Source organism: Pongo abelii, chromosome 11, assembly GCF_028885655.2.
Source record: "Pongo abelii isolate AG06213 chromosome 11, NHGRI_mPonAbe1-v2.0_pri, whole genome shotgun sequence".
Lineage (NCBI taxonomy): Eukaryota > Metazoa > Chordata > Mammalia > Primates > Hominidae > Pongo > Pongo abelii.
Window position 1 is genome coordinate 122,838,864 of NC_071996.2, and position 13,260 is coordinate 122,852,123.

General features: G+C 53.7%; 1 protein-coding gene across 1 annotated transcript; it reads left to right on the forward strand.

The window, feature by feature from the left end:
* The first annotated feature begins 512 nt into the window (after positions 1-512).
* DES (desmin) lies at positions 513-10,642 on the forward strand. Its single transcript, XM_024243848.2, has 9 exons — positions 513-2,957; positions 4,011-4,071; positions 4,167-4,262; positions 4,411-4,572; positions 4,732-4,857; positions 5,245-5,465; positions 7,674-7,717; positions 9,571-9,653; positions 9,857-10,642. The coding sequence occupies exons 1-9, from the start codon at positions 2,380-2,382 to the stop codon at positions 9,896-9,898; spliced, it is 1,413 nt and encodes a 470-aa protein (XP_024099616.1). The 5' UTR covers positions 513-2,379; the 3' UTR covers positions 9,899-10,642.
* The last annotated feature ends 2,618 nt before the right edge of the window (positions 10,643-13,260 follow it).

Below are 13,260 nucleotides of genomic sequence, written 5' to 3' on the forward strand. Positions count from 1 at the left end.
CAGTAGGGGAGCTCAACTCACAAAGTTGAGGGAAGCACTGCGGGAACCACGGGGCTGGCCTGCTCCTCCTCTCCAGCCTCCTCTGCTTCTTGCATATTGACCTCTCTTTGTTCTACTCCCCCAGGGGGGCAGGAAACATGGCTTCCACAGGTTCCAGTTGAAGAATCCCAGTTCCATCTATAAATTCCAGGGAAGGTCTCTGATTGGCCCTGCTCATGCCCAGGCCCATTCCTTGACCCAGTCACTGAAGTCAGGGAGATGCAGTAACAAGACTGGCTGGAATCAGGGTCTTTAGGGGTGGAGGGATGGGGAGGAGGCACAGCGTGTCATCAAAATAAGGAAATTGCAAAAGAAAGCTTGCAGTCTACTTTGAATGACAATGAGAAAGACGATGCTGCCTGAGTGTGTTAAGGATCCACATGGTCTCCAAAATCCTCCAGGAGCATACAGTCTAGTCTGGGAGATGAGACACAAAAATAACCAGAACACAACAGCTTGCAGTGACTCGAGGGCTGGATAAGAATATCTGGAACTCCCCCATCTATTTCAGAAGCTTGTCGCTTGGATTGAAAATTAGACAGTTAATGGGAAAGGGCTTTGAAAAGAGTGCAGTAACAAAGCCCCCTTTACAATTTACCTGGCACATTCACACCCATCCTGAGGCCAAAGCCACAGGCTGTGAGGTCTCACCGCCTCAGCTTCCTGAGCTATCAAATGGGAATGATGCTAGTCTCTACCTCCTAGGGTTGGAGAATTGGGGGTCATGGGTGTGAAGTGCTCAGCAGCTTGGCCCACACTAGGTGGTCAGTACATGTAAGGTACTATTGTTGCTACATACATTAGTAGGGCCTGGGCCTCTTTAAACCTTTACAGGGTAGCATGGCAAGGCTAACCATCCTCATTTTATATCTGACAAGCTGGGGCTCAGAGAGGATGTGCCTGAGCTGGGGCTCAGACAAGGACGCACCTACTAGTAACCCCTCCAGCTGGTGATGGCAGGTCTAGGGTAGGACCAGTGACTGGCTCCTAATCGAGCACTCTATTTTCAGGGTTTGCATTCCAAAAGGGTCAGGTCCAAGAGGGGCCTGGAGTGCCAGGTGGCGGTGTAGAGGCATGGCCAGTGACCATGGAGAATGGTGGATGTCCTTAGGGGTCAGCAAGTGCCCTGTGCTAAGGAGGGGGCTTTGGAGGTTGGGCAGGCCCTCTGTGGGGCTCCATTTTTGTGGGGGTGGGGGCTGGAGTATTATAGGGGGTGGGAAGTGATTGGGGCTGTCACCCTAGCCTTATCTGACGCCCACCCATGCCTCCTCAGGTACCCCCTGCCCCCCACAGCTCCTCTCCTGTGCCTTGTTTCCCAGCCGATGCGTTCCCCTCTATAAATACCCGCTGTGGTATTTGGGGTTGGCAGCTGTTGCTGCCAGGGAGATGGTTGGGTTGACATGCAGCTCCTGACAAAACACAAACCCCTGGCGTGTGTGGGCGTGGGTGGTGTGAGTAGGGGGATGAATCAGGGAGAGGGCGGGGGACTCAGGGGGCAGGAGCCACACAAAGTCTGTGCGGGGGTGGGAGCGCACATAGCAATTGGAAACTGAGAGCTTATCAGACCCTTTCTGGAAATCAGCCCACTGTTTATAAACTTGAGGCCCCACCCTCGACAGTAAGGGGGAGGAAGAGGGCCTGCACTAGTCCAGAGGGAAACTGAGGCACAGGGCTAGCTCGCCCATAGACACGCATGGCAGGCAGGCTTTGGCCAGGATCCCTCCGCCTGCCAGGCGTCTCCCTGCCCTCCCTTCCTGCCTAGAGACCCCCACCCTCAAGCCTGGCTGGTCTTTGCCTGAGACCCAAACCTCTTCGACTTCAAGAGAATGTTTAGGAATAAGATGGTTTAGGGCCTTTCCTGGGAACAGGTCTTGACCCTTTAAGAAATGACCCAAAGTTTCTCCTTGACCAAAAAGGGGACCCTCAAACTAAAGGGAAGCCTCTCTTCTGCTGTCTCCCCTGACCCCACTCCCCCCAGGACGAGGAGACAACCAGGGCTGAAAGAGGCCCACCTGGGGGCTGCAGACATGCTTGCTGCCCCGCCCTGGCGAAGGATTGGCAGGCTTGCCTGTCACAGGACCCCCACTGGCCGACTCAGGGGCGCAGGCCTCTTGCGGGGAAGCTGGCCTCCCCGCCCCCACGGCCACTGGCTGCCCTTTCCTGGCAGGACAGCGGGATCCTGCAGCTGTCAGGGGAGGGGCGGCGGGGGCTGATGTCAGGAGGGATACAAATAGTGCCGACGGCTGGGGGCCCTGTCTCCCCTCGCCGCATCCACTCTCCGGCCGGCCGCCTGCCCGCCGCCTTCTCCGTGCGCCCGCCAGCCTCGTCCGCGCCGTCACCATGAGCCAGGCCTACTCGTCCAGCCAGCGCGTGTCCTCCTACCGCCGCACCTTCGGCGGGGCCCCGGGCTTCCCGCTCGGCTCCCCGCTGAGCTCGCCCGTGTTCCCGCGGGCGGGTTTCGGCTCTAAGGGCTCCTCCAGCTCGGTGACGTCCCGCGTGTACCAGGTGTCGCGCACGTCGGGCGGGGCCGGGGGCCTGGGGTCGCTGCGGGCCAGCCGGCTGGGGACCACCCGCGCGCCCTCCTCCTACGGCGCGGGCGAGCTGCTGGACTTCTCACTGGCCGACGCGGTGAACCAGGAGTTTCTGACCACGCGCACCAACGAGAAGGTGGAGCTGCAGGAGCTCAACGACCGCTTCGCCAACTACATCGAGAAGGTGCGCTTCCTGGAGCAGCAGAACGCGGCGCTCGCCGCCGAAGTGAACCGGCTCAAGGGCCGCGAGCCGACGCGAGTGGCCGAGCTCTACGAGGAGGAGCTGCGCGAGCTGCGGCGCCAGGTGGAGGTGCTCACTAACCAGCGCGCCCGCGTCGACGTCGAGCGCGACAACCTGCTCGACGACCTGCAGCGGCTCAAGGCCAAGTGAGGGCCCGGCACCCCAGACTCCCCTTTCTGCGGGCAGGGCACAGGGGGCTAGGCCTGGGGGCTGGGGTCCCGCTGTCAGCACCTGCCTTCTCCCAGGGCCCGGGACCCTCTCCTGCCCCATGCGGGGGAAGGGTCCTCCACCCCTGTGTTTCAAGGGGCCGTGACCTCCAGGTCTCTCCCCCTGCGATCCCATCTTGCACAGGAGTTTTCTTGGGGACATAGATCAGGGGATGGATATGGGAGAATTTAGGGGACCCGGTGCCCTGTGGACAGCCCCTTTAAAAAGCATTTTAAGATGCTGGGGCGATGTTTATGGGGTCAGGTAGTTGATGGGCAGAGGAAGGGCTGCAGGAGGCCCAGAGGGCAGTGTAGCCAGAGGAAGAAGGGAGGCTGATAGGAGACAGGGAAAGCAGGGCAAGGGCCCAGAGTCCAAGCAACAGCTCTCAGCTCAGCTGTGATGAGGCCCTGGGGAGGGGGGTGGAGTGGGGAGCTTGGCCCTGGGGCCTTGCCGAGACTGTGTCTTTTTACAAGGTGAATAGACAGGCTGGAGAAAAAGGGAGTAGGTGGGGGCCGCAGCTCTCAGAGAGCTTGGGAGGACCTGACTGTAGGCTTCACCAGGCTCCGGGAACGAAAAGGGCAGCAAGTATGGCATATTTGTTGGTCCCACTTCTGACAGGCCAAGTGAGCAGAGTCACCCTCCTGCCACCAAAGTCATAAATATTAATTGAGCAGCTATACTGGCCAGGCTGGAGCTGGGAACCAGAAACACAGAGGTGGATAAAATAGACACAGTTTCTAACCCCAGGGAGGTCACACAGTCTGGTGGGGACATAGACTTCAAGGGTGTGGCTCCTGGGCAGAGATTGGGCCACTTCCTGTGCCCTCCCTGGGTGGGTGGGGCCTCTCCACTCCCTTTCTCTCCTGTCTCTACCCAGCAGCCAGGCCCTCCCCCGCTGTCCTGGACCCACTCACTGGTCAGCCCCCGGCCAGTCGTTTCCACTGCCAGCTTTATCGCCCGCAACTGTCTGTCTTTCTGTCTGTCCCACCCAGGCTGCAGGAGGAGATTCAGTTGAAAGAAGAAGCAGAGAACAATTTGGCTGCCTTCCGAGCGGTGAGTGCCCTTCTTTTCCCCTTGCATGGCCTCTGGCCTTGCTCTGCCCCACCTGGGTGGTGGTGACGGTGTCCTTCTTGCTTGGCCTTTCCCAGGATGTGGATGCAGCTACTCTAGCTCGCATTGACCTGGAGCGCAGAATTGAATCTCTTAACGAGGAGATCGCGTTCCTTAAGAAAGTGCATGAAGAGGTATGCCTTGGCCCCTCTTCCTGGGGTCACTGGGCCATGGGGAAAGCAGCCGGAAAGTGGGGCTGGGGTGAGGCTCTGGCTGGGAATAGGGGTGTGAGGGTGCTGTGTGGGCCCTGAGAGGGGACTGAAGCCCAGTCATGCCCTATAGGAGATCCGTGAGTTGCAGGCTCAGCTTCAGGAACAGCAGGTCCAGGTGGAGATGGACATGTCTAAGCCAGACCTCACTGCCGCCCTCAGGGACATCCGGGCTCAGTATGAGACCATTGCGGCTAAGAACATTTCTGAAGCTGAGGAGTGGTACAAGTCGAAGGTGGGTGGCCTCGCCCGGGGACTGGCTTCTCCGTCCCCCTGAATGTGCTGCCTGTGGTACCATCCGTGGGAGGACAGCCCAGAGGCTTCATGCTCCCTTGCTCATCCCTACCCATGCCCTGCATCCTCTTCATTTTTGGGCCCCTTTCTCTGCCCTTAGGTGTCAGACCTGACCCAGGCAGCCAACAAGAACAATGATGCCCTGCGCCAGGCCAAGCAGGAGATGATGGAATACCGACACCAGATCCAGTCCTACACCTGCGAGATTGATGCCCTCAAGGGCACTGTGAGTCCCTGCCCACCTGGCCAGGCCCTGCCCCTTCCTGTCTGCAGTTCACACCCTCACTTTGTGACTTTGGGCCCATTATAGATCCTCTCTGGGCCTTCATCTACTTAAATCTACAATAGGGATAAAACCAGACAAGTGGATTCCAGTTGGATGCTAAGGAATCAGGGGTTCCTGGGGCATCTGCCTGTGTGGGGACTATGAGGCTGAATGCAAATGTTCTTTTTATCTATTTTATTCTGAGTGTTCACATATAGACTTAATTTGAGTTCAAGGTTCAACATGGCCTGGACCTGACCATCTGGAGTTGCCTGCCAGCCCCAAAGCTTTCTTTGGGCTGCTAGTGTCCTCTTCCCTTCCTTGACTTGGGTTCCCCCTCTCCTGCAGAATGATTCCCTGATGAGGCAGATGCGGGAACTGGAGGACCGATTTGCCAGTGAGGCCAGTGGCTACCAGGACAACATTGCGCGCCTGGAGGAGGAAATCCGGCACCTCAAGGATGAGATGGCCCGCCACCTGCGCGAGTACCAGGACCTGCTCAATGTGAAGATGGCCCTGGATGTGGAGATCGCCACCTACCGGAAGCTGCTGGAGGGAGAGGAGAGCCGGTGAGGGGCCAGGCAGGAGCCGAGTGGGAGGTGCGGGGTGCTGGGTGGCCCATTTCTGTCCCCAGGAGGTTCGAGATTACCGATTACCTCAACAAGACCTGGAAAGAATTTTTTTTTTTGAGACAGCGTTTCGCTTTTGTTGCCCAGTCTGGAGTGCAATGGCACCATCTTGGCTCACTGCAACCTTCGCCTCCTAGGTTCAAGCGATTCTCCTGCCTCAGCCTCCTGAGTAGCTGGGATTACAGGTGCCTACCACCACGCGTGGCTAATTTTTGTATTTTTAGTAGAGACGGGGTTTCACCATGTTGGCCAGCTGGTCTCGAACTCCTGACCTCAGGTGATCTGCCTGCCTCAGCCTCCCAAAGTACTGGGATTACAGGCGTGAGCCACTGCGCCCGGCGTGGAAACAATTTTATACAAGAGGCCACTGCTCTATTAATTGCAGAGAATTAACCAAGGCCACCTGGGTAAAAAGCAATTTAATTAACAGCATTTATAAAAAGAGAAATATAAGTATTCCTTTATCCACCTTCAGAATTAAGAACCAGCAGCAAAAAAACCATATTCAACAACCAATAATAAAATATTACTGCCAGTTAAGGGAGAGATGAAAGCAGAATGGGGAGTGATGAGGAGGGAAATGGAGGGAGCAGATAGAGACAAATAGAGAGAGGGAGGGAGAGAAGCCTTGCACAGGGATAGGCTAAGAGAAGGTAAAGAGATGCATACAGAAGGCATGAGTTTGCACACACATGCACACACATCAGCATATGCACATGCTCGGAGGAAAAGACACAGCCGTCATGCTCAGAGCAACCCACCTCTAGACACAGAAAACAACATACAACTGGAAAGGGACACCAGGGAACCTTGTGGGATAATAGAAATGTTCTATATCTTTTTTTTTTTTTTTTTTTTTTTTTGAGACAGAGTCTTGCTCTGTCGCCCAGGCTGGAGTGCAGTGGCGTGATCTCAGCTCACTGCAACCTCTGCCTCCCAGGCTCAAGCGGTTCTCCTGTCTCAGCCTCCCTGGTAGCTGGGATTACAGGCATGTGCCAGCACACTCAGCTGATTTTTTGTATTTTTAGTAGAGATGAGGTTTCACCATGTTGGTCAGGCTGGCCTCTAACTCCTGACCTCAAGTAATTCGCCTGCCTCGACCTCCCAAAGTGCTGGGATTATAGGCATGAGCCACTGCGCCTGGCCTAGAAATGTTCTATATCTTGATTTGGACTGGTAGTTACACAGACGTGGACATTGATCAAAACTCATTGAATTGTACATTAAAGATCTGTGCATTTCACTGTATGTAAATTTAACCTCAATTTAAAACAGATCAGTTACTCCAAAAACTGGTACCCCTTGATACTCATAAAAATAATATCTGAAATTTTTAAAAAGCAGCAGACATGTTTAGATATAGGTACACACATAAAAAGAAACTTCAGATTTTGTAAAATGACGTCTACATATGATGTCTTTGAAGGTAGCTAAAGGCATGTTCCATTTTCCCAGCATTAGGCCTAAATAGTAAGCTCTCAGAACTGGCCTGGGCATGAGCAAATGGATATCACCCACAGCTGCTACTGGTACGAACTTGAGTTACAGGAGCAAGAAGGAAATCCTGGTGCTCTGGAGGGCGCTGTGGGGTTGCACATCCTAGTGTCATGCCAGCAGTTCACAGTTGAAATGAATGATCCTTCCAGAAGAGACTATTCCTGGGACAGCTCTAGCTGGCCTTCGACCCCATTCCTTGAGCAGTATGGGTGGTGGGAGTGCTGGGGTCCGTGGGACTGGGACAGCTGAGGATCGTGTTTAGAAAGGACCAGGGTGAGCCTTGATGGGCAGTCTCAGGGAAAGATGGGAGGGTTCTTTTTTTTTTTTTTTTGATACAGGGTCTTTCTCTGTCCCCCAGGCTGGAGTGCAGTGGCGCGATCTCGGCTCACTGCAAGCTCCACCTCCCGGGTTCACACCATTCTCCTGCCTCACCCTCCTGAGTATCTGGAACTACAAGGTGCCCGCCACCATGCCCAGCTAATTTTTTGTATTTTTAGTAGAGACGGGGTTTCATTGTGTTAGCCAGGATGGTCTCGATCTCCTGACCTGGTGATCCGCCCGCCTCAGCCTCTCAAAGTGCTGGGATTACAGCCGGGCCCAGCCGATGGGAGGGTTCTTAACTCTTAGGAGGTTTTGTCTCTTCCCTTTTAGGATCAATCTCCCCATCCAGACCTACTCTGCCCTCAACTTCCGAGGTGAGTGTCTGCTGACAGGTGGAGGCTGGAGTTGCAGGGGCCAGGAGTCCAGCATGGGCACTGCCCAAGGCCAGCCAGGAGGGAGGATGGAACCCTGGGGCTAGGGACAGACCTGGACTCTGGGGGAGAAAAAGGGGGCCACTGCGGGTAGGTGGGGGAGTTTAGGTAGAGGTGGATGAGGCACCTTATGACAGAGACAGCTTTTTATGTGATTATATTGTATTGCATTTACCATGTCCCCTGCACCTTCTTGGAGTATTGGGCATCAGAAAGCAGCCTCTGTTCTGAATCCCAGACTCTGAAAGTAGCAGGAGTGTCCTTGGGGACCTGGCTTCAGGAACATCTCATACCACCTGCCTTCTAAGGCACCCACGGCCCATTGTCTGCTTGGCACATTGCCAAGCCCACCTTGGCTGCTTGTTGAACACCTCCAGTTTGCTGGAGCAAGATGTTGGATGCACGTTTGAAAAAAAAAGCCAAATCTTACCAAAGCCAAACAATGAAAAGAATGAACTCTTAGGGCACTCTGCCATTCTGCCATTAGTAATACGCAGATCGGGTGGCTTTCCAACCCCAGAGAGCAGAGAAACACATGATAATGATGCATTAGGAAAGCAAGTCGGAGTCCTTGGCAGCTTCTGCTTTCCTAGATCAAACCTTTTCTATCTTCGATGTGCATTTCCATCAGGAAAAAATATACGCTGTGCTCCGCCGAGTCACAACGTTCATCACAGGCTAGTTGCTAGCTAAGGAAATTCGTGAACACCAAACTCATAATACTAAGGACCTCCATTTGACCTTTCCTACACAACTCAGAAGCTCTCTTTTCGGTTAGTTGTTTATACGGACAAGTATGAGTCTTGCATTTAAAACTTCATAGTACAAAAAAACCCCAACTACATTGCACAGTGCTTTTCCAAATCAATAGCTTTGTGGCCATGATAGGGCAAGTATGGTTGGTACCACTTCACTCTGTGTCCTCAGTGAGGAAACTGAGGCACACAGAATGGCAAGTGACTGAGCATCAGCACAATGAGTCAGTGCCTTATTCCTGCTCTGTCTCACTTTAAGACATCAAGTTGCTCATCTGAACTTTTTTTTTCTTTTGAAACGGAGTCTCACTCTGTCGCCCAGGCTGGAGAGCAGTGGCGCAATCTTGGCTCACCGCAACCTCTGCCTCCCAGGTTCAAGCGATTCTCCTGCCTCAGCCTCCTGAGTAGCTGGGATTACAGGCGCGTGCCACCATGCCCGGCTAATTTTTGTATTTTTAGTAGAGACAGGGTTTCACCATGTTGGTCAGGGTGGTCTCAAACTCCTGACCTCATGATCCACCTGCCTTGGTCTCCCAAACTACTGGGATTACAGATGTGAGCCACCGCACCTGGCCCTGAAATCTTAAAGGGAGATGGGTACTGTAAGGTCCTCTAAAGAGTGTCTTGAGACTGGGCTTTGGGGTTCTATCTTGAAGAAGGGGAGTCCCAGGAGACAAATGTGTGCAGGGCTCTCCTGGGGCCTGGGGGTGGAGAGGAGCTAGGAGGGAAGGGGAACGTCAGTGCTGTGCAGCCTGGGCCTCAGGGGTCCCCTACCCTCCTGCACCATCCTGCACGTGGAGCAAATCTGTTGGCTCCTGAGACCGTCTAAACTATGGGACAGGCCCTAGGGACTGCAGAACCACCTGCTGGGTGCTGGGCTGAAGGAAAGGTATTAAAGTCTTGAAGAAATAACAAGCCTGTCTTGAGGGGGGTTGGGGTCTGCTAGGGCTCTGCCCAATGTGGCCCCAGATGGACTCCCAGCCCCTGGTACAGCCCAGCCTGGACTTGGTCAGGCTGAGTGTGCGATGGACCCTATTACAGAAACCAGCCCTGAGCAAAGAGGTTCTGAGGTCCATACCAAGAAGACGGTGATGATCAAGACCATAGAGACACGGGATGGGGAGGTGAGTGGTCTGTCTGGGTTCCTTACCCTTGGTGGGGGCTATGGATGTGTCTGGGGGGACTGTCTTCCACCCAGCTGTGCTGGTCTAGGTCCCTGGCTAGTGGGGCAAGAGAGATCCTGCAGCCCTGGGGTGGGGATGGCTCAGGGCTGAGGCTCCGTTCTCTGGCTAGCACATGGTTGGACTGGGCTTCTCTTCCTCTCTAGGTCGTCAGTGAGGCCACACAGCAGCAGCATGAAGTTCTCTAAAGACAGAGACCCTCTGCCACCAGAGACCGTCCTCACCCCTGTCCTCACTGCTCCCTGAAGCCAGGCTTCTTCCATCCCAGGACACCACACCCAGCCTCAGTCCTCCCCTCACAGCCTCTGACCCCTCCTCACTGGCCATCCCTCGTGGTCCCCAACAGCGACGTAGCCCATCCCTGCCTGGTCACAGGGCATGCCCCAGCCGCCTCTGCGGACCCCAGCCGTGAGCCTTGGCTGTTGGCAGTGAGTGAGCCTGGCTCTTGTGCTGGATGGAGCCCAGGCCGGAGCAGTGGCCCTGTCCTTCCCACCTCTGTGACCTCAGGCACTAGCCTTTGGCTCTGGAGACAGCCCCAGAGCAGGGTGTTGGGATACTGCAGGGCCAGGACTGAGCCCCGCAGACCTCCCCAGCCCCCAGCCCAGGAGAGAGAAAGCCAGGCAGGTAGCCAGGGGGACTAGCCCCTGTGGAGACTGGCGGGCTTGAAATTGTCCCTGTGGTCTCTTACTTTCCTTTCCCCAGCCCAGGGTGGACTTAGAAAGCAGGGGCTACAAGAGGGAATCCCCGAAGGTGCTGGAGGTGGGAGCAGGAGATTGAGAAAGAGAGAAAGTGGGTGAGATGCTGGAGAAGAGAGGAGAGGAGAGAGGCAGAGAGCGGTCTCAGGCTGGTGGGAGGGGCGCCCACCTCCCCACGCCCTCCCCTCCCCCGCTGCAGGGGCTCTAGAGAGAAACAATAAAGAGATTCGCACACAAGCCGAGCTGGCCCCTGTTGTCTTGACTGCCAGGTCTCCTGTGGGGCCCCTGGGGCCCTGTGATACCACCTGTCACCCTGAGATGGACTATATTGACCTCCCACCCAGCCAGACTTTCCCCAGGGCCTCGCACCTGCTTCTGTTCCCAGAGCCACCTGGCCTTGCTGTCTGTATGCAGTGTATGGGGCAGGGAGGGCTGGACAGGGCTTTTGTTGGGGAACCACAAATACCTCTCGTTAGGCCCCAGTTCCAGGACTGCACCCCTTATGCTCTCTACTGCACCTTCCGGTCAGCCAGGCTAGGGGACACCACCTGCTATTCCTTTTGAAGGATGTAGCTGCTCCCCACTGACTGGCTCTGAAGTAGGGCTCCCCCAGTCCCTTCTCCAAAGATGCCAACAGCCCCTTTTTTTTCTCTCTCTCTTTTTTTCTTTTTGAGATGGGGTCTTGCTGTGTCACCCAGGCTGGAGTGCAGCAGTATGATCACGGCTCACTGCAGCCTGGACTTCCTGAGCTCAAGCGATCCTCCCACGTCAGCATCCCAAGTAGCTGGGACCACAGGTTCACACCACCATGCCTGGCTAGCTTTTTATTTTTTGTAGAGAAAAGGTCTTTCTATGTTGCTGAGGCTGGTCTTGAATTTCTGGGCTCAATTGCTCCTCCTGCCACCTCAGCCTCCCAAAGTGTTGGGATTACAGATGTGAGCCAATGGCCTCTTTCTATTAACTCTTTCCAATACCATTTTTATACACAGGAGCCAATTCAGGAAAAATAATGTTTGGAAAAATGGAAAGATCTATTCTGTGCTTCGATAAGAAGGTTCAATACTCTGAAGAAGTCAATTCATTCTCCATTCATCTATAATTTCAATGCCATGCAATCTCAATTGAAATACCAAATAAAAATTTTAAGAGAATTGGAGAAGATGGGAGGGGAGTGTAAGACATATGAAAAAAATTAGGAGGCTGGGCACAGTGGCTCCACCTGTAATCCCAGCATTTTGGAAGGGCGAGGCAGGAGGATCTCTTGAGCCCAGGAGTTTGAGACCAGCTTGGGCAATGTAACAAGACCCTGACTCTACAAAAAATAAAAAATTAGCCTGGGATGGTGGTATGAGCCTGTAGTTCCAGCTACTTGGGAGGCTGTGGTGGGAGGATAGCTTGAGCCCAGGAGGTCGAGGATTCAGTGAGCTGTGATTGTGCCACTGACTCTAGTCTGAGTGACAGTGTGAGACTTTGTCTCAAAAAAAGAAAAAGGAAAAAAATTAGGAAATCATAGAATAAGACATCAAAATATATTAGAAGGATATGATAATTAACAGATTTGTTAATGAAGAGGAAATATACAAATATTAATGAACAAAATAGTGTGTTTAGAACAAGACTCACATACATGAGACATACATATGTTAAAGGAGGCATTTGGAATTTGTGGGGAAACCTTAATGATTCAGTATAAGGTTTGGAGCACTTGGATAGCTAAGAGGTGGGGTAGGGGGCAGAGTGAAGGCTGTCTCTCTTTTACTCCTTCTAAAAAATATATTCTAGTGGATCAAAGATGTAGGAAACGATGGATCCATGTAGGCCTCAGCCTTCAAGTTTCTCCTCCGAGATTTCAGGGATTATCCTTTAAAGGAGGCAGGAAGCCGGTAGAGATCACCAAGATAATAAGCTCAGACAGTTTGTATGTTAAATAAACCTCAGGAGGTTTTAGTCTTAAGGTCCTTAATCTGACCTTCCAAACTGACTTTTCCAGCAACTTCCAAAAGCCTCTCTGGTGTCTCTTTCTTCCCTCCTTTAATGGGGCCCTGGCTCGCAAGTCACTCCTCTCTCTACGAAGGCCCCTTCTCTGTTTTATTCTTCAGCTTTGCCCAGGGAGGACCTGGGGTGTAGCCCCGTGTCCCTCCCTCTGCCACTGGTGACTCATGGTCATTTCCTTCCCCTCAGTCCTCAAATAGGGTGAACCCTACAGTCCCCAGAACTACCCCAATCAACCTGTAGAGAAACTCCACAATGACCCTCACAGGAAATGAAATTGAAAGTCTCATTTCCAATGTCTTTGTACTGGGATGGAGGAGGAGGGATGGGTAAGGGGCTTCTTATTCTTGAGTCTGTTGGGGGCCCTGGAGTCTGAGCCAGCTTCTCTGTGTTGGAAACACCTGGACAGGGCTGGGCTCAGGTGGATTAGAGGGGGTGTGTATATCTGTGAGTAGTTTCTGGAATCCTTCTTTCCCCTGAATGAGTTATGTGCACTTTATCTGTCCCACAAAGGATAAAGGGACACATGGGTTAGGGGAGGTTTTGGAGGCAGTTCCCCTCCCACCCCCGACCTCACCAAATGCTTAGGTACAGACTAGTTACTAAGGTGGAAGGAATGTAGGAATCTCAGGCTCTCAGAGTCAGACCTCAGAAGGCTCCCAGGCAATGATCCTTGCGGTGCAGAAACCCCCTTCTCAGCCCTGCCCCACATCCTTCATGAGCATTCCTCAAACTCTGCCTGAATGTCTCCAGAGCCCGAGAACTCACCGCTTCTTTGGTGGCCCCTTCCAGCTGGGGACAGTTCTGAAATAAAGCTCTTCCTTCTCAGCACACCTGTCTCCTGTGACTGCTACCCACTTGTC

What these genes read in the sequence shown, in the direction of transcription:
- DES (XM_024243848.2), top strand. Translation starts at nt 2,380, where the DNA reads ATGAGCCAGGCCTACTCGTCCAGCCAGCGCGTGTCCTCCTACCGCCGC. An exon ending in AGGAGTGGTACAAGTCGAAG is followed by an intron (nt 4,573 to 4,731) that starts GTGGGTGGCCTC and finishes CTCTGCCCTTAG; the next exon opens with GTGTCAGACCTGACCCAGGC. An exon ending in CTCTGCCCTCAACTTCCGAG is followed by an intron (nt 7,718 to 9,570) that starts GTGAGTGTCTGC and finishes ACCCTATTACAG; the next exon opens with AAACCAGCCCTGAGCAAAGA.